The sequence below is a fragment of the Marmota monax genome, unplaced genomic scaffold (assembly GCF_021218885.2).
Source record: "Marmota monax isolate L192 unplaced genomic scaffold, Marmota_monax_Labrador192_F-V1.1 WCK01_AAM20220418_F8-fsc00035, whole genome shotgun sequence".
NCBI lineage: Eukaryota > Metazoa > Chordata > Mammalia > Rodentia > Sciuridae > Marmota > Marmota monax.
Window position 1 is genome coordinate 15,100,075 of NW_026691961.1, and position 20,855 is coordinate 15,120,929.

Genomic DNA, 20,855 nt, shown 5'->3' on the forward strand with positions numbered 1-20,855 from the left:
TATACCAAAGTGATTGTAAATAATTTGAAATCGTCTTGGGAAGAATAAATTATAGGCTATCTATAAAATCATATAATAGTGTGTGTGTGTGTGTGTGTGTGTGTGTGTGCATACGAGGTAAGGAAACAAGAACCGGAATGAGAATGTTAACAGCGGTTGTCTATGGATGAGAAGATTAAACTTGATTTTTATTTTCTTGATACTTCTCTTAATCTCACAAAACCTTTAAAGTGTGCCCACGATAGATTACTTTTGTATTAGCTGCAGTTATTTTTTTATTAGTGCTTCAAGTACTTACCTCTTTGAGGTATATATGAACATATTTATAAATGAAATACAATGATGTCTTGAATCTGCCTTAAAACAATCCAGAAGTCGGGAATGAAGAGAGTTGGTGATTCAAACTAAAAACCTTCTTCTCAGCAAAAGAAATGATGGATAACATGAAGAGAGAGCCCACACAGTGGGAGAACATCTTTACTACACGCACATCCGAACACTAATTTCCAGGATATAAAAAGAACTCAAAAAACTTAACACCAAAAAAACCACAAATAACCCAATCAATAAATTGACTAAGGAACTGAACAGATACTTCTCAGAGATATACAATGAAGTCAGGTGCAATGTACACGCCTGTAATCCCAGCGGCTTGGGAGGCTCAGACAGGAGGTTCGCAAGTTCAAAGCCAGCCTCAGCAATTTAGCAAGGTGCTAAGCAATTCATTGAGACCCTGTCTCTAATAAAATACAAAATAGGGCTGGGAATGTGGTTCAGTGGTCGAGTGCCCCTGAGTTCACTGGTACCCCCCCCAAAAAAAATATACAATCAATCAACAAACATCTGAAACAACGTTCAACATCTCTAGCAATTAGAGAAATGCAAATAAAAACTGCTCTAAGATCTCATCTCACTCCAGTCAGAACGGCAATCATCAAAAATACAGGCAACAATAAGTGTTGGCGAGGATGTGGGGGAAAGGCACACTCACACACTGCTGGTGGGACTGCAAACTGGTGTAACCACTCTGGAAAGCAGGATGGAGATTCTTCTGAAACTGGGAATGGAACCACCATTTGACCCTGCTAACCCACTCCTCAGTCTATACCTAAAGGTCTTCAAATCAGCACACGACAGTGATGCAGCCACATCATCGTTCACAGCAGCTCAATTCACAACAGCTAAACTGTGGAACCACCTAGGTGCCCTTCAGTAGATGGATGGATCAAGAAACTGTGGCATATATCCACAATGGAATATTACTCAGCAATAAAAGAGAATGAAATCATGGCATCTGCAGGTAAATGGATGGAGCTGGAGAATATCATGTTATGTGAAGTTAGCCAATCCCCAAAAACCAAAGACCAATGTTCTCTCTGATAACTGAGAACATTAGAGAGAGGGGGGGCATGGGAAGAAGGGAGGAACTCTGGACAGGGCAAAGGGGAGTGTGGGCGGGGAGGGGCGTGGGGCAGTAAGGTGGTGGATGAGACGGACGTCATTACCCCAGGTACCTGTGGCTGCACAAATGGTGCGTCTCTGCGTCAGGTCCGACCAGAGAAATGAAACGCTGGGCTCCACTTGTGCACAACGAAATGAAACGCATCCCACGGTCACGGGTAACTGATTAGATAAAAATAGGAAAATGTTTAAATAAATGAATAAGAGAGTGGGTGGAGTCCCCCAGGCCAGAGGCATGGCCAGGCACTGGTCACTGCCGAAGCTGGGGACATGGAGGTCACCACTCTAGTCTCTCTGGCTTTGTACCTCTTTGAAGTTTTCCCTGATGCACGTCTTTTTAATGCTGCGAAACAGCAAAGAGCGAAGGGGGGAAAGGCGGGGTGCAGAAAACACCTAACCCGAGTTGACAGAGGCCAGACCCACAGCCAGGAGCTGAAATGCGAATGTGGCAGGAGGCTCGGGTCCCCACTGAGGCTGCCATTTCCAAACCCCCACGAGTGGACGCCAGGCCAGCCCCGGACACCCATCTTCTACAGACCCACGGTCCCTCCGCACGGTCCTGGATTCATCCCCCCAAGTCAACAAAGCCAGGCTTCCTCAGCCCCACAGAGACCTTAGCTATAATAGAACTCACCTGGGAAAAGACGCTGCCCTGGGTTTCAGCCCTAGAGCATAGATATGGAGACAATGTGGATTCCAAATGCCACGCGCTCTTTCTGGCTAGATCCTCCCAACTTGAAGAGACAAGACAGAGCCGGGGACGCTCAGCCATTTGTGAAACAAAACAGGAATCAGCAAAAAGCTCAGTGTTGTGATGGTAAGAAATGCCACCCAGAGGAACATTCAGAAGCCATCAGAACATCACTCAAGACTGGCACCTCGAGAAACGCGTCCAAGGGAGAGAGAAGCTAGACTGTCAGCTCCCTCTGGCCCTCCAAGAGCCACCTGCCCGCTCTGCAGCGCCCCCTTGGCCATGGTGATGGTGACCTGTGGGGGAGGACACCAGCCTCTGCTACATCAGCTCTCAGTTCACTGTAGACCCCCACCCTGCGACCACTGGGTGAGTTCTCCCCTCTTCTGTGTTCCCGTGACCCCTCAACACCCTGATCATGGCCCCAGCACAGTGAGTCAGGTCAGAGGGAACAAGTGGATCACAGATGTGTCCACAGAATAGTCTGGACCAAGGCACAGGCTCCATCACTGAGTGAAGAATGGACATATTAATAAATCAACACACACAGTGTTTCCCCCTTATCTGCAGAAGACACATTCCAAGACCCCAGTGGATGGTGAGGCCATAGCTAGTGCCAAATCCTACATACCTATGTTCTTTCCTATATGCATATCTCTATGATAAAGTTTGATTTATCCATTAGGCACAGTACAAAATTAACAATAACTAATAACGAAATAGAACACTGTAACAATATATTGTAATGAAGACTGTGAATGTGACTTCTTTCTATCAATCTCTCTCTCTCTCTCCCTCCCTCTCTCTCTCTCTCTCTCTCTCTCTCTCTCACACACACACACACACACACACACACACAGCTGATCTGATAACTAAAAACAGCTACTGAGTGACTAACGGGCAGGTAGCATACACAGGACGGATACACTGGACAAATGGATGATTCCCACCCCAGGCAGGTCAGAGCCTAAAGGCATGAGATTTCATCACACTGCTCCAAACAGTACACAATTTAAAACATAAGATTATTTCTGGAATTTTCCATTTAGTAATTTTTAAGCCATCGTTGATTGCAAGTAACTGAATCTGCAGAAAGGGAAACCATGGGTGTGGGGTACTGTTGTGAATCAGTTCCAGGGAGGCCTGGGCAGGGGTCTCAGGGGGTCTGTGAACTCCTACAACTGCACACACTGGGCCTACATGTGCGTAACAATGTGGGAAGAAGTCATAGCCTTTATTAGGTTATAAAGTGGCCATGGCTCCCCAGACACCAGCCCTGTATCACCTTGAATTCTTTGAGTGAGTGTGCAGGCCAAGCCCTTGTGTTCTAGAGTGAGCTGTTTTGTTTTGGCAAAAAGACATTGTCAGAGACCAATGAAAACTGGGTGACCCCTTTCAAGTCTAGGCCGAGACTTAAAAGAGAAGACCCTTCTAATACACCAGCTCCAGCAAACCTTACAGATCAACTGCCACTCAATGAACATTCTTCCTCTTCAATGGGGACGTGGAAGGGAGGGGGGTCTGGAGATATCCACGCCTTGACTGCATAAATATTCTTTCTGAACACTATATGCTGTTTGGATTTTTTCAGTCTGCACGTGATCACCTTTTCATAATAAACGTGTAATTACAAACAACACATCCATTTCCATCATGGGGAAAGTTATAAAATTTGGAAAAAGAAGGCATTTGGAAAGCCAACCAAGTCAACTTGTTTTTTTCATTTTTGTTTTTGTTATTGTTGCTGTTGTTTGGGTTTCTTTTCCTTGAAGGAATGTGGAGAGGGAAATAAAAGTAGTAGAGAAACAACAGAATTGTACCCAGGGCATTTTGCCTTTAGCAAATGTTCAAAAATGCAGGGGAGCCAGGTGCGGTGGCCCACACCTGTAATCCCAGCTGCTCAGGAGGCTGAGGCAGGAGGATCGCAAGTTCAAAGACAGCCTCAGCAACTTAGTGAGGCACTAAGCCACTCAGCAAGACCCGGTCTCTAAATAAAATACAAAAATTAGCTGGGAATGTGGCTCAGGGCTAAGCACCCCTGAGTTCAATCCCTAGTATGACCCCCAAAAGAAATGCAGGGGAGAATAATAGACAAAGAAGAAAAATCTGACAATTGAAAAATCAGAGAGGGGTCTGCCAGTCTCTGGAATGTGAATGTGTGATGACAGTAAGTACAAAAGTAGGAATCTGCTTCAATAAGTAAGCTGGTTCACGCCGTGCAAAAACTCCCTATTTAGAGATCATCAGCAATTATTCTAAACATTGTCTTCTGCAGATGAGCTTCTTAGCCAAAAACATTTCCACTAGTAAATACGAGGCGCTGACCTAGTTAAGCTTATATTTATATGTGTGTGAGAGTTGAGTTGATATATACATAGGTTTCCTGCTTTTCAAATATCATCTACCCTTCAGGATGATGTAAAGTCCCTTGGGGATTTAAGGGGATGATGCAGGGATCATAAATTCCTCCCCCATGCCAGGCAAATTTATACTGAATTACTCACACACTTGGAGAAAGTGAAGACGTTGGTTTGCAGCCAAATCTAAGGGCCTAAAGCACCAGGGCTTGGGGATTTAAAAAAAAAAAATCAAGGATTTGAGAGGTGCAGAGTGTCTGGAAGAGAAAGAGCCTCCGAGGTGACCCAGCCCAGCCCTGCCAGCTCAAGCCAAGTCTCAACCTCATTCCTGACAGTCAGGCCGCCCGCCACTCAGCTCAGTTTCATCCTGACAGATACTTCCTATTTGTGGAGCCCTAATTCCAAAGCTCATTCCTCACATCAAGCTGAAACTTCACTCCTTAGCATCCCGCTCTCAGCTCTGTCCCCGAACAATGACAACAAAAAAACATCAACCCTAAACCTTCTACCCTGGGACAGGCCATGGGGTGTGTGGATGCACCTCTCAAATCCCCTCTGAGATTTCCCTGCTCCAGGCTCAACATCCAGAAATAGTGCTTCTGAGGCTCTGAACATATTTCATTTAGAAACTACACAATCCTGAGGGTCCCTTCTCCGAGCCCATAGAAATTCCCAACATTCATTCTTACACATTACCCTCTAGAACTGAGTGAAACTCTAGAGACGGTGGCACCAGTGTTGCTGGAGACCATCAGCTGTACCGCGAAGGCTCTGTTCCTACGCCCCTGCTCACAGAAGAAAGCTTTGCAGCCATCACCTATTATTCTCAGAGAAGAATCCTGGCCTGCCAGTCTCCACCAGTGGTGTTTGAGGAGTAGAAATGTGGACCAGTGCTGGCCACTGAGATAGAAGAAGTAGTCTACTGTACTAAAAGGATAAAGATTCTAGGAAGAAAAAAATACTTGTTCTGCTTTCCATTTTCTTTCTGTTTTGAATAATGGCAGGTGAGGATGTGATGACTGGAACAGAGGCAGCCACCTTGTCACTAGATAAACCAGCTGCTGAGGAAGGGAAGGCAGAAGGACTAGAAAGAAGCTGAGTGCTTTACAGTTATTAAGTCCCTGAACCAGACCTGGGGTTCCTTGTTACTTAGTAATGCTGAATGTCTCAGTGGGTCAAGCCACTGTGGGCCAAACAGCCTGTTATCTGTGCAGCTGAAAGCACCCTCAATGACAGAGACGGTGTAAGAGAGCTACATATATATTCTAAAATGAGGGAGGTATAGCACGTGTGTGTGTGCGTGCGTGTTTGTGTGTGTGTGTGTGTGTGTGTCTTAGGATCTGATGAACTTCTGGTCAAAGCAAAATAAACGAAGAAACAAACAAAAGCCCGTAATTGGGTACCACAGGGTTCAGTGCTTACCGAGACCAGGCAGTTAACTAATGAGTGAATCAGGCTAGATCTGAGATAACAGAGCGGGAGGGTTAGGGTCAACTTAGAAATGCTCTGCGCATCCAGAGACATGAGCATTTTTATCAAAGGGAGATCAGCAGAACAGAGGAAAGGCGCCGGGGGGAGGGAGGAGAGGAGGAAATGGGAAATACTGAGGAATTATATTGGCCAAATTATATTGCTGCACTGTGTGCACGTGTGAATGTATAACAAGGAATCCACCATCATATACAACTCTAACGCACCAGTGAAAAACCTGGAAAACACGCAAGCATTTTAAACACCATATACCAGTGGGGAAAAAATGCCTCCATACGCCAGACCCAGCCTGCAACCCTTCAGCTCCCAACCCTCGCACAACCCACTCCCTAGTTAGTCTGGGGAGCAGGGCATCCCCCTTCTTCCAATAGTGCAAATGCTTCCCAATCCCCTAGGGAGACAGTGGTCAAAGGGCTAAACTTTCCTTTATAAGACAAATAAGTTCTGGAGACCTCACGCACATCCTGGTGACTACACTTAATAAGTGCGTATCATATACTTGAAATGTGCTGACAGTAGAAGTGAAGTATTCTTGCCACAAAAATTACAAGGGTGGTGATGTGCCGGGAGGGGTCATTAACGAACTCGACTGCGGCGATCAACTCACGAAGTAAGCCAAGACACCACGTGGGACGCCTTCCATGTCCTCGGTCCCTATTTGTCCGGATTACCTTCCCTGCAGTCTGTGATGCTGATCCACCCTTTCCCTCTGGAAAGAGTCCTGAATTTTTACTTCATCACCAGCATCTTAATCATTTTAGTTCAGACAAACAAAATAGTAACAGCAAAATCTGTTGTCTGAGATACAAAATCTCTCCTGTCTGCGTTGAATCTAATCCCCTTCCCTAAATCATCTGGACTCCCAGTCACTGCCTGGAAAAATGTAATAAAATAAGAACAAAGAACAGGAACCCAAAGACCTCGTTTCTTGTGCTATGGCTCAAAATAAATCCCCACTATTTCTGGGAGCTTCATTTCCTCATCTGAAAATAGGGATTCTTTAAACAGATATTTTGGGGGGATTGCCAGATTCCCCAGGTGACCACTAAGTCATCAATCCTTGGCAGAGATAAAGTGAGAAACCAGAGACACCGCCACTCTACACCCTAAACCCAGGCTGACATATGCTCCGCTTGGTAGAACCATTTAGTGCAAAGGTCGAAGAGTCGGTCTCCCTGGAGAGGGCTTCCCATCGCCCACCCTTAACCTCCCGTTTGCTGCACGGAGCTCACGGCAAGGGCTGAGAAGATACAGGAAGCTCTGTTCGTTCCAACTGAGCACATATGAGTCATTTCACGCTGGACCCCCTGTTTCTGGGTGTTCTGTGGGATTCTCTCCCAGACTCCTGCAGGGGATATCTCCTTATCACTGTATAACCTCCAAGCCTGTTTATGGTTACTAGAAAAGTCCATGTACACTGGAAAAAAAATAAAAACCATAGAATGATGACAGCTGTATGATGAGCCGGGCCCTGAGCCAGGCTCTTTATCCCATGTAGGTCTCAGAACTCCGGGGACCAGATGCCATCCTTGTACCATCTTACTGAGAGAGACACTGAGGCTTAGAAATAAAAACCCTCTCCCCATGTTCACCTAGCCAGGCAGTGGGGAGACCCGAAACCCAGGCCACCTGATCAAGGTCCAACTGACAAACCACTCGATCCACCCCGCTATGAGTCTCCCCCCGAAGACAACCTCTGTTCACATTCTGGCCAGACTTCCCTTAAGAGCACATAAAACTTAGTGAGTTGGGAGTCTTCCAGACAATATCATCCCAAACTCTCACTTTGCAAGAACTGGAGAAAGGTCAAGGGCCTTCCCCAAGGTCACACTGGTATTTGGAAATGGAATTTAGTCTAAGGTTTTCTGGAATCATCCAATGCAAGCGGACCAGAAGTGGTTGCCTGAGAACTGTGTTGAGAAGGATTTAAGACCTGGGTGCAACCGGAGGCTGATGACGGTGGCGTAAACGTGGAGGTGTGGCCGTGTGCACTCTCACCACCCTCCCCGGGAGCAGCCCCTGGAAGGGAAGATTGCCAAAGAAGGGCTGCTTCCTAAAGACCCCATGTTTTCCTCACCAATATCAGGGGATGTCCACCTGACTGCCTCAGGGCCAAGCACACACACAAATGAGGGGAGTGGGCAAGTTGGGGGCTAAAGAAAGGAGGGGTGCCTTGGTGGGTGTGGCGGCGATGGGGGGATGACTCATCTCCAGCTACAGTGTGGTCAGGCCTTCCGATTTTTTTTTCAAAAAAAAAAGATGAAACTTGGATTTATTTATCTTTTTTGTGTGTGGTGCTGGGGATTGAACCCAGGGCCTTGAGCATGGGAGGCAAGCGCTCTACCAACTGAGCTCTATCCCCAGCCCCCAAATTTGCATTTTTAAATGCGATTTAAACTTTGAAATGTTGACGACCAATTCAAAGTGGAAAGCTAAAGAGGGTGGGGGATATAGGGTAAACAAGACACACCGTCAACAACCTTAGAACCTCTCGTTCCTCGACAGCCACTTCCACGGTGCGTTGGTAGAGGCCACCAGCTCGCCACAGACCTGAGGTCCAGCCCAGGCTCCTCCTCTGACCCCCTCTTTCTCTTCCCTCCCCCTCACCCCCCTACAGAACCCTCTTCCAGTGAGGCTCCCGTGGACGGACCCCTTCCCAAGGCACCAGATCACTGCTCTCCAAGGTCCACCCCAAGGCCAATAGCCCCGAGGGCACCTGGCAGAGCTCTGGGGCCCCGCTGGGAAGCCGCCTGTGGCTCTCTGGTGACTTAGAGGAAGGGAGGGTGAGGACAGCATCTGACTGCTCCTCCGAGGGCTGAAGACAGGCACCCCCCTCTCCTGGGGGCTGCTGGTGCCTCCGAAGCCAGAGTCCGGGGTCCCATGACATCCGCTCTGGTGTCCGCCCTTCCCATGAGCTTTTGGCATCGAACAGGAAGGCCTGTCCCTCACGCCCCAGCTCCAGGGCTGCTGGGGAGGACAGCACCAGCTTCTACCTCCTGCTGACGAGCGCTCCTCAGCTCCACAAACCTTCCTATGTGACCCCCGCCCCGTGCCTGTGAGTCCCCAGGAGGGCAAGTCATTCTGTCCCTGGAGGGAAGGGAAGACTTGGCCCACGCGTGTGACGAACAGGAGCTTAGGGACCCACTGCCAGCAGAATCACCCCAACCCCACAGATATGCTCCCCCGGAATCCACAGCAAGCTCGCCTCAGAACCTACGGCTTGATTCATTCAGTCAACAAACATTTACCAAGCAGCAGATGCAGAGGGCAGACCAGCACACAGTGCCCAAAGGACTCACGTCTGGACCCGAAATGAGCGAACCAGAGGTGGGGAAGTGGAGGGATGGTTTAAACAGTGGTGGTGTGAACAAGACACCCGCAGCCATTGAAAACCAAGTTGGAGAAGCCTATTTAATGAGGGAAAGTTCCAAAAATATCTGATCAAGTTTTAAAGAGCAGAAAAACAGGCTGGGAAATGAAAGTGTCTCAAAATCAGAGTGAACGCACGCGGTAGATTCCCTCTTCTGTCTCTAAGACGTAGAATTTCTACAGAGATCTGTAGTTATTTTAAAATTTACACAGTATTGCTTGGAAATGAAAAAAGGAAGTCACAGATCAAAACTACAGAGGACTTCCCCAAAAATGCGTAAATTAAAAGACAAGAGTCAAGACTGGGGCGGTGGGGAGCGGGCAGCTCGGTGGTAGAGCATATGTCCACTTAGTATCACAAGGCCCTGGGTTCCATCTTCAGAGAGAGAGAGAGAGAGAGAGAGAGAGAAGGAGGGAGGGAGAGGGGGAGGAGGGAGGGACTCTACAACTTCAAGTAGGAATCAAAGCCACATGATCCTCAGGGGAATGGTGCCACGTGAGCCATGGGAGCCCAGGTCTCAACACCCCCTGGGGAAAGGGGACAGACAGCAGAATTGTGCTGCTGGCTACGACTGGGGCTGGAACATAGGTCCCACCACCAAGAGTCACAGCCCAAGAGGAGACCCCTGTCTGAGTCAAGGAACTAAAACCAGGTCCCCGGTGGGGAGGACGCAGGCCTGCACCAGCTCCGTCCAGCGGGAGAAGGCTGTGGGCCGAGCGGCTGACACAGCCCTGAGGGAAGTCCTCACCGTTACAGGTAAGGGACAGAGGGAACCCTAAAGTCACCCTGAAAATCAGCTCAAACAAAACCTAGAGGACCCAGGAGACCTCGGATCCACAGCTCTGCACTCGGGAGGGTTTGTGACTGAAGAAACGAAGACGCTGGGCGATGAGAGAAAGAGTGTGTGACAAGAAGGACCCCGGGGGCCGAGGAGGGGATCCCAACATGGGGGAGAGCTGTTCAGAGAAAGTTAGGGAGAAGGGACCAGTTAGGCACCCGGGGAATACAGCCGATCATTGTGGAAGTTAAAAACTCAGAGAGGCAAAATAATAGACCAGCCACACATCAACCGAGGTAGTTAACGGGAAATCTCCCCAAAGCACCAAGAGAGAACCCAGAAAAACAGGAGACGCGGTCAAGGAACCACAGTGTGCGTGGACCCAGAAGGAGAGAACAGAGACATGGCAGAAAGGAAACTTCAACAGCGGGCTGAGATTTTTCCAGAATCAAAGAAATACCTGAATTTTCTAAGAAAAGGCACAGAATGCAAAGTACAACAAGCAAACCCCACATAGCGGTATGATCCCAAATCTGTAACGTAATCAACCAACAGAGCCTAGAAGGACATACAGCAGAATGGCCGCAGAACCTTTTCCTGGTGACACTATTGGGAGCAAAATTTTAATCTCTTCTTTAAACTTTAATGTCGTTTCTAAGTGCTCCGCAATGAAAAGACACCGTTTTATAAAGTCACTGTGGAAGAGGAGCATTGGTGATTTCAAATACACAGACACACACACACACACACACACACACGTATTTTTTTAATCTCCCCTCGATGGACTCACTCCTTTAGCCGAGGAGACGAGATGCATACAGAAAGCAAAACCCAAGCAGCCACAGCCTCGGACGATGGCTAAAGTCTGTGTCTTGATGAGTCCCAGGACACGGAGCAGGAAAACCAAGGTCCAGCCATTCACTGGACTTGCTGGGGGACCATTCCTGCAGCCAGAGTGTCTGTCCCCCAGGCAGAGGCAAAATCACCAAACCAAGAGAAGACTAGAACATCAAGCACTATTTTCACCTCTGATTTAATTATATTTCAGGACCACCAACTGATATGGGGAAAATTAACACCTCTGCTGTAAATTAGATTAACACCACAAACTCTGCCAGTCAACATTTCAATTATGATAAGGCTTTGTTCTTTTCCTCGTGTAAGCTGAGGGAAAGAAGAAAGTGTGTGTGTGTGTGTGTGTGTGTGTGTGAGTGTGTGTGTTTTAACTGATACATTAACAGCCATCCTTACCCATGGGGCACTACTACACTGCCAATGGAGAAGTGAAAATGATAAGATGTGTTCTGGACAATTTACCAAGCCATCGTCATCATAGGGGGAGACACAGGTGCCCTGCAGATTTGGAGAGGTTGAAGCTTTGGGGTCATAACGCCATCGGCGTGCCCAAGAAAGGCAGAGTTTTAGGACACGTCCCAGGCTGCCTTTGGGGCCAAATAAACACCACACGACACTCAGCTCTAAGGGAACAGGTGGCAAAGGCACGTGCCAACTAGATGTGTTACTAATGGAAGGAGAGGCTCTTCCCATCTCAGATGATTTCTTTCCTTTTTAAACACATCCAGGTTTCTCAAAATATCGCCCTTTCAAACGTCACCTGCCCATCCCACAAATGGGACCCAGCATCTGCCCCGATACTGTCCCCACTGACTTCTTGACTCCCAACCATCTGGCCTCATCCCCAACAGTTCCACCAGAATCACAGGCAGGGCAGCCTCCCCCAGACGACGCTGAAAACCCAGCCACAGTGGGGAGTTTCCAACCTCCTCCGCCATTTTTGAGCCGATGGATTCTTTCTCTCCCCTCCTGTCCGTCCCTCCTCAACCTCTCTAAAATCCCGCCTTCTCTGGAAATGACCTTTCTTTCCTGCCTCTGCCTTTTCCCGCTTCATACTTCCACCCGCATCTTCATAGGCAGGGAGGGGGGTGGTCCCCTAGGACCACCTGCTGCCACCCACATCCACTGATGTCTCAAAACTCGCTTTGTCATGGTCCCTTCCAGGGAAGGTAGGGGCTGGTCTAGGCGGTCAGAGCCTGACATTCCCTGGGTGAAGTTTCACGGGTGGGCAGGGTCACTGCTTAGCAAGGGGATGCTGGTCCATGAACACACCCCGTTTCTGGTTTTCTGCCTACAGGTAGGTGGGTAAGTCAGGGGAGAGGCTGCACACCCACCTGTCAATCAGTCTTAGAAGACAGACAACTGGAAAGACACTCAGGACTACCAGACCCAAGCCACCTTCCCGGATTCTCCTCAAATCAGAGTTTTCCACTAGGCTGTGTGGGGGGCCCCCTTGGTTCTAGAAATTTCCCCTTCAATATGGTTGATGGGGAGGTGGGATCACAGGAGGTGGGATCGTGGTGATATTTAGACCCCATGGTAATATTTAGAAGCACTGCCCCAGCCCCTGCTGGATACCGCTGTTCTCCCTCCTGGCCGGTCCTTCCTGCGTACAAGCCCTCAATCCGCTGCACCACTCGTGGCTCAGTACCTCCTAAGCAATGAGGCTTGTTTCCGGGCTTCCTGAAAAATGGGAACGGCCAAAGGAAAGGACGGGCTTGACTTGGTGAGATGTAAGATTGCAGCTTGAGACCGGAAAACCAGCTATCTAGTCCCATCCCCCACGATGTGGTCTAGCGGAGTCTCTAAACTCCATCGGAAAGTTAGAGGAGACTCTGGTAAACCCCAAGGCCCTTTCCACTTCTGAAATGGCCCATGCACTAGGGGCAGAGCATGGCCATTTCTTTCATCCAAGAAAGGAGCACCCAACACTGAGAGGTAGCTGGGAGGACATTCAACCACACACAGGGAGCCGCTAGGCTGCAAACCATTTAAAAAGAATGTTTAATAAGATGTCACATCACTGGCGCACCTCAGCGGAATGTGTTGCAGCCCAGGAGGCCTGAAAGAATTAATACAGTTCCCAGAGGGGCCGGTGGGAAGTGCTGAGCAGAGCCAGAATCGGATTTGGTGGAAATAAAAGTGCTCTGAGAACGTCAAAGGGAAAGAGACAAATGTCTGCGTGCCGACTAGGATGTCGCCTGCCATCGGAGGAACCTCTCCATGAAGGTCTAGGGGCTGGGGACCAGTACACCCCTTCCTCCCCTTCCGGACCGACTCCCGCGCCGGCCTGCATGGAGTCGCCTGCATGGAGTCAGCGTGCGCCACACCTCGGTCCTTCCTTCTCTCATTCTTCCGTTTTCCTTCTCCCTTCCAACCTTCCCCTCTCCCTCCAATTCAGCAAATCCCCCATCAGGCCCTCACAACATCTCATGCAAACCTTCAAACCCCTCTCCCCTCTCCAACCAGTGCTCCCGAGCTGCCCGCAAAAGGACCTTCGCTGTCCCCCTAAGCCAAGAGATTTGGGCGCACTCTCTTTCATTTTGAAACTCTTCCATTTCAAGACCAAGATCCATTATTGGGTGCCAATTACTCCTGTGAGGGTCTCAGAGCCCCTGCCCGAGGACCATCCCTACACAAGGGTCATGTCCGGCAAAGGCCAGGGCCCCTGCCCTGGGCCTGGAGTCACTTCTCCCACTCAAGCCCATAGGGAGAGGAGGGTCCCTCCAGGCCCCTCTAGCCTAAGGCTTCTCAGACTGCCGGCCCCTAGAGTTCATCACCCAGGGTCCCGAGGAGCAGGATATTTTCTGTCCTTTTGTATTTTACCTAAAATCTCACCACAACAGACCCACCTTTATTATGTTTTTCAAGTGATTTTTGTCACTTGTCACAAGAAGGAAAATGGGGACACTTTCCCACGCGATCAGGTAAAGTCAATATTAGAGGAACCTGAGCCGTTCTGCTCCAGTGCTCCGGGCTCCCTCTGCGCGCCACTTGCTCCCTCTGCGCGCCACTTGCCACCTCTGAGCATTTCCCCCTCCATTCCTCCTCCCATTTGCGCATTTTCCACTTTCTCCGTGGCACCCTCGGTGCCCCCAAGGACCTCACTCTCAGAACCAAGGCTAAAGCCCTTTCCACTCGTTTCCCAGTGGGGCCAGAGGTCAAGACTCCCCCCGCCTTCGGATTGCTGGGGGACAGGCCCAGGGAGCCCGAGGACCTGCGTGGCTGCCACAGATGGCGGGCGCCCTCCGGGTCCCGGCCGCCCATCTCCTCCCGGTCTTACCTTGTCAGCCATGATCATAGATGCGCCCCCGTGGATGCCCAGGATGGGGATGAAAGTCTGTGAGGAGATAAAATCCAGCATCTGGGCCACAGCCTCTTGGTCGGTGTCGTCCCCAAACACCAGGCCGTGGATTCGTGCCCCGGACATGAGGTCGCACACGTGCGTGATGAGGCTCTTGGGGTCGGTGCGGTTCATCAGCAAGGCCACCACGTTCACGTCCAGGGGCAGCCCCGCTGCCTGCTCGGGGCCCCACAGGTTTCGAAGTTGGCGCTCTGTCACGTCGTGGCTGTGACCCAGCAGCACCGCGATGTTCAGCGCTGGGGGACCCTTCTCCGCCGCCGCGCCCTGCGCCGGACCGCGCCAGACCAGAAGGGCCGGCAGCACCAGCAAGGTCCAATAGCCCAGTCTGCCCATAGTCGCCACTTACGGTCCCTGCAAGGTGGAGAGCGAGAGGCAGGGCGGCGGTGAGCCAGGGGCCCGGATGAAAGGGACTGCCGAGCGGCGCCGGGCGCGGAACCCAAGCCCAGCACGAGCCGCTGTGGTCACTCGCTCCATCCCCGGTCCCCGACGCCAGGCAGACCTCTCGACCCGTCTACAACCCGACCTACAGCTCCGGGCCGAGCCAACTCTCCACCCCGGTCCCCAAGCCCCTTCTCGAATCCCGCCGCCTTCTCCTCCCCCGTCTCCAGTCGTTTCCCCATCCTGGGCTCCGAGCACATCCCCCACCACGCTCCCCAAGTTAGCTGCAGTCTGCAGCCCCCGATGGCCCAGGCAGCCATGGACCCCGCCCAGCCGGTGGATGCACCGGGCAAATCCTCTCTCCACCGTCTACCCCCCGGGGTAGCGCAGACCAAGTTACCGACCCCGCCCCCCGCTCACGCGGAGCGAACTACAGTTCAGAGCCGGCGCGCGGAGGCGGCCCCGCTCTCCTCGCCTTCCCGAGCCCTGAGCTAGTTGACTGGCCCCACCTCCTTGGAGCCCACCCGGGGCGCTAGCACCGCTGCAGACCAGCTTCTCTCCTACAGGATTCGCCCCAAGTGCTTGGAAGTCAGGATGCTCGCTTTTGAGTCCAGGCTCTGTGGAGCCTGGGGGAACTTGGGGCCTGCCCCCCCCCCTTGAGCCCAGGGGCCACGGAGCGGCTTTCACTCAATTGCCAGCGTCCCAGGACCCGCCCCCTACACACTCGCGTGCACACAAGCGCGCACACAAACACCCTCTCTCACGCGCGCCATGTGCAATGCAGAATTCCGGAGAGTAGGCGCGTCCCCCCGCGGGCCAGCGCGTAGGAGCTGGCAAAGAACGTGCGTGGGGGGAAAGGTAGGCTCCCAAGAAGCTCTCAGACAGACGAGGACTGTACAGCCCCTCCCCGGCCTTTCCACTGCGAACCCTAGTGCCAAATCTTAGATGCACGTGGGCAGTGGGCTGCACACGCTCACGGACCACGCGCGCTTTTCTGCGCACACCCGCAGGCCGCCGTAGAGATGCCCACGGCCGGCAGGAATCCCCACACGTCCTCAGGCGGTGCCCACGCATGTGTCGCGACAAGAGTAGAGCCGCGCTTGCCTGTTAATACCAGCACTATCGTGCACGCGTGTGCAGGCGCGCGCCCCTCTGGCCAGCCACTGTTGGAGCCGGGGGAACTTGGGGCGAACTCGCACCGGCCTTGGCATTCTTTGGGTGAGCACCGCGGAGTGCGGGGCCGCAGCGCCCCCTGGTGCTCCTCTCGCGCCTCACTACTGGGCTCCCTCTCCCGCTTTCTCTTCTCCCTCTCTCCCGATCCCTCTCCCGCTCTCCCTCCAATCGAGCCTCTTTCCTCCCGGCCCACCGAACCCATATCTCCCGCTGGGACGTACCTGTAGCCGGAGAAGGTCGAGGAGGCAGTGGGGCGCGCTGCGCGCACGAGCATCTCGGCCGCCTCAGCAGCCACCGGGTTTAGCGGGTTCCCGCATGCTGCGGCCCCCGCGCGCTCCCCTGGCTGTCCCGCGCTGTCCGCATCGCCCCCACGGGGGGCGGCTATCCCAGCCGGAGGCTCTGCAGCAGGGCTCTACCGGGGCGGAGGAGAGATGGAGAAGCAGGGTCAGCCCCCGGCACGGGGAAGGGGGGTTGAGGGGAAAGCTGCATCTGCAATGCTCACTGCCCCCCTGTGCGCCCTGGGGGCTCGACCAGAGAGGGGAAGCTGAAGCTCCGTGCCCAAGACGCCCTCAGTGCGGATCCTCGGTCCCTGTGGCTGATAACTGTAGCTCCACTCAGGGGCGCTCGGCAGAATGGGAGCCCCAGGTTGGCCACCCACGGGAAGCTAACTGGGTACCTCCACCCTCTCGCCCCCTACCACCTCCCCGGAGCCGGCTGCTGGGAGTTGTGCGACCAGGAGCTGCTGAGCGAAGGGGGTAGGGAGAGAAAGAGGAGGGAAGGAGGGGGCGCTGGCGGAGTTTGCGACGAGCTGGCAGGAGGAGAGGGGGAGGGAAGGACGCGGGCACCCGCGGTCCCGGATCCCCGAGGGAGGTGCGATCACTCCCACGTAGCGACCCTCTTGCGGTCCTGCCGCCCCCTCCTATCCAGCCCTTCCACCAACCCCCTTCCCCAGGGGGCCTCCGAGGCTCCGCGCCCCGCGCCAGCACTCACCGCAGCCTCTCTCCACATAGTTCTCAGCAGTGGCCGCTCCTGGTCATCTCCAGGGCTGATGGCTGCGGCCGTGACTCTCAGCGCTCACCCGGCCCCATGCTCCGGCTAAGCCCTCGGAGCCCGCTCCAAGAGCCCCAGCTCGCTTCCTGCCCCGCTCCGGACGGCAGCCGCCTGGTCCTCGGAGCGCGCCGGAGCACCCTGTCCGCAGCCCAGCTCCAGGCTGGTGTGTGTGAGGCGAGTGTGTGTGAGAGTGGATGTGGGAGCGCGCGCGCGCGTGGGGCCGGGGATCCCCGCGGTCCCCGGCCGAGAGAGGCGCGGGCGGGGGAAGGCTGCTCCCTCGCGGCCCTGGGCTGCGGGGCCAGCTCGGCTCTGGGCGTTCGGTTCCCCGCTCCTCCGCGGGAGTCCAGAGCGCCTGGCCACCCTGGTTCACAGCTCGGGCCAAGCCGGGTTCCTGGGGCTTGCTTCTGCCGCGGTCGCCTCCGAGGAAGAGGAAGAGGAAGGCAGGGGCGCCCAGCACGCCAACTTAGGGACTTGTTCTTGGCCAGCCAGCGCAGCAGCCCCCGCGCAAGCCCGAGACGCTTGGAGCTCCGCGGGGCGAGAGCGCCTTCCGCCCGCAGCCGTCCTCCCCGGAGGCGGGCCGAGGCGGACCCCGCAGTCCCTCGGCGGCGGCGCGGAGCGCGGCCACCCGCTCCAGGAGCGCACGGCGGCGAACCAGGCCGAGATAGGTGTCTGGCTGGTGACGGGGGCGCCTGCGGTGGCGCGCGCGGCGGTCCCTAGTGCTGGATCCACGCTCTCCGCCCGCTCCCGGGCGTCTGGTGCCGCTGAAGAATCAATTATTCAGGTCTCCGCTGCCGCTTCCTCCTCCCCCAGCGCCTCGCCGGGAACAGCGGTCCCCCCGCCGGCACAGCCGCGCCGACACGCACACACCCGCACAGGGAGTCTGCTCGGCGCCTCCGCCTGTGCCTCACCGCCCCGGTCCGGGAGCCCACTCCTCTGGTGTCAGGGAGCCAGAAGCCTAGGGGCAACGACACCTACATCCCCGTCCCCTCCTTGCTTTCTAAGTTGCACCTAACAAAAGTCGCCCTGAGGTGCCACTTGTCAACCACCAGAAGGCCGAGCCAGGAAACCTGGGACTAACTGGTGTGTGGGCTGGTTGGCTGCGGTTCTGGCCACCTGGCATGGAGGAGAGGAGCCCCTTCTGCCGGCACCTGCCCCTCCAACGCCGCCTCTGCCCCTCCCCCCCCCCCCGCAGGCCCTGGAAGGAAAGCGGTCTTAGATCTTAGGGGGTCTTAAATTCGTTGTCCAAAGCTACACCCTCCACTTACTTACCAGCCTGATGTCACCTGCTAAGGTCCGAAGGTTTGTGCCGCCCATTCATATGTTAAAATTCTAACCCTCACGGGACCATATTGGGAGTCGGGGGCTTCATGGGGTGATTAAGTCGTGAGCACAGAATGACAAGGGCTCCTAGAAAAGAGATTCCAGAAAGCTAGCTAACCCCTTCCCTTTCAGACAGAAGGTGCCATCCCTGACCCAGAACCCAGCCCCACCAAACACTGAGTCTGTTTTGCCCAGGTCTTGGGTTCCCAGCCTCCAGAATTGTGAAAAATAAACTTCTGTGGTTTCTAAGCCGCCCAGGTTATAATGTTTTGTTATAGCAATTCTTCAAAACATCACCTTTAGGCCTTTATTTATCTTCCCTTAATGACTGCTGATCTGGAAAATGGGAGGGGTCAGTAAAAATACCTATTTCCCAGGGTTATTTTGAAAAGAAAAAAAAAAAAAAGCAAAAGAGTCTTGCTAAAAGAGTCAACACCGTCTGGCACACAGTAGGTGCTCATTACTGATGAAGTCCCTTTAAGGTGGCCTAGAAGGGAGGGTACTCTTTCTAGGAACCTGGCTGTGACTGCTGATATGGAGACCTCTGGATTTGTCAGTGAGCTGACTGTTGTAGGCTGAGTTCCCTGGGGTTTTATGACCCAAAAGACAAAGGAAGGGTAGGAAAGACCCAGAAGACAAATGAAAATAGGGAGCTGTGTGCTCTGAGGCAGAGAATGAGGAAATGATCTGTTTCTGCAGGCCACTGCTGGGCAGGGCTGGGCAGGCTGGCCCTCCTGAGAGTGGCAGCAGTCATTCCTGAATTTGGCACAGGGGCAGGATTCTGATTCAGGGATTGATGGGGAAGTTAGGTTGTTTTATTTAAATGAAGTATGAAAGTCAGGAGCCGGGCCTGGTGACACATGCTCAGGAGGCTGAGGCAGGAGGATCACAAGTTCAAAGCCAGCCTCAGCAACTTTAGCAAAGCCCTGAGCAACTCATTAAGACCCTGACTCTAAATAAAATTTTTAAAAGGGCTGGGGATGCAGCTCAGTGGTTAAGCACACCTGGGTTCAATCCCTAGTGAAATAATAATAATAATAATAATAAATAAGGTTTAAATTATATGCAATAAAGGGCATGTTATGGATTGGATCTGAGGTGTGTCCCCAAGAGCTTCTATTAATGCAGGAATATTCAGAGGTAAAATGATTGGATTGTGAGAGCTGTGACCTGATGGGTCCACCCGGGTCTGAAGGGACTGACCAGGTGCTAACTGTGAGCAGGTGGGGTGTGGCTGCAGGTGAGGTGGGGTGTGGCTGCAGGTGGGTGACGGGGTGTGCCTTGGAAGGTGCATCTGTCCTTTGGCCCCTTCCTCTGCTTCCTGACCCACTTGAGCTGAGCGCTTTCCTCCACTGCAGCCCAGCTTGGGCCCGGGAGAGCTGGCCATCTGTGGATGAAACTTCTGGAAGTCTTGAGTCCCACCCAAACATTTGCTCCTCGCAGTCCTTCTTGTGAGGTTTGGTCTCAGTGATGAAGGGCTGAGGACGGCACACCACTTACGGTTGTTGAGTTCTGAAGTTGTTTGCATCTGCGCAGACCATCACCTAAAACAGGGCACAGGGCATTTCCATCACTCTCAGAAAGTGCCCTTGTCCTTTGGCCATCGATTTGACTCCCCCATCTAGCAGAAACCATCATTTTTATTTCCCACACTATGTAAATAGTTTTGCTTTTTTTTTTTTATACCAGGAATTGAACCCAGGAGCACTTAACCACCGAGCCACATCCCCAGCCCTTTTTTTATATTTTATTAGAGACAGGGTCTCACTGGGTTGCTTAGGGCCTCACTGAGTTGCTGAGGCTGGCTTTGAACTCAACAGTCCTCCTGCCTCAGCCTCCCAAGCTGCTGGGATCACAGGCGCGCGCCACCACGCCTAACCCTTTTGCCTGTTCTGAACGTCATATGAGTGGAATTGGACTGTGTGTATTCTGGGTGAGCAGCTTTTTTTCACTTGATATCAGGAGGTCCGTCTATATTGCTGCATGTATTGACAGTGTTTATTTTTAAATGTTGAGTTTCCAGCTTTCCATTTATGAATAAACCACACTTTGTGTATCCAATCTCCTATGGATGGACATGTGAGCCATATCTGGGGAGCGTTTTAAAACCCAGATGTCTACCACAACTTCATTCCATCAAAATCTACAGGGGTGGGGCCAAGCAGGGACAATTTGGTTTATATTTTTATTTAATTCTATCTTTTATTAATGCATAATAATTGAGCATATGATCTTTCAACACACGCATTCAGCATGCTGTCTTCAAATCAGGGTAATCATCTTTTCCACATCCTTAACATTAACCTTTGGGGCCTTGGAACTGCTCTCTCCTAGGTCTCCATGAAATATATAACAGGTTATTGTCAACTATTATAACCTGACTGTGCTGAGGAACACTAGGACTTGGTCATTGGATCTGTGTTTTAGCACCTGTAATCCAGTCTGCCCCCCTAACCCCCTCTGCTACTGCCCTTCCAGCTCCTAAGAGAATCACTATTCTACATTCAGATCAAGTTTTTTCCTAGCTTCCACAATGAGAGGGAACATGCAGTATTTATCTTTCTGTG

The 20,855-nt window shown here is 52.5% G+C and overlaps 1 protein-coding gene across 2 annotated transcripts in view; it reads right to left on the reverse strand.

Moving 5' to 3' along the window:
- The window catches only part of Grin2a (glutamate ionotropic receptor NMDA type subunit 2A), a 335,101-nt gene extending 317,588 nt beyond the window's left edge, over nucleotides 1-17,513 (reverse strand). The window contains exons 1-3 of one of the 2 annotated variants that reach the window (XM_058579798.1): nucleotides 16,909-17,513; nucleotides 16,140-16,330; nucleotides 14,287-14,718 (exon numbers count right to left, since the gene is read on the reverse strand). In XM_058579798.1, coding sequence (XP_058435781.1) covers nucleotides 14,287-14,700 — 414 coding nt within the window. In that variant the 5' untranslated portion in view covers nucleotides 14,701-14,718; nucleotides 16,140-16,330; nucleotides 16,909-17,513. Of the gene's footprint in view, nucleotides 1-14,286; nucleotides 14,719-16,139; nucleotides 16,690-16,908 lie in introns of those variants that run through there. The other variant, XM_058579800.1, reaches the window with a different exon arrangement.
- Between the last annotated feature and the right edge of the window lie 3,342 nt (nucleotides 17,514-20,855).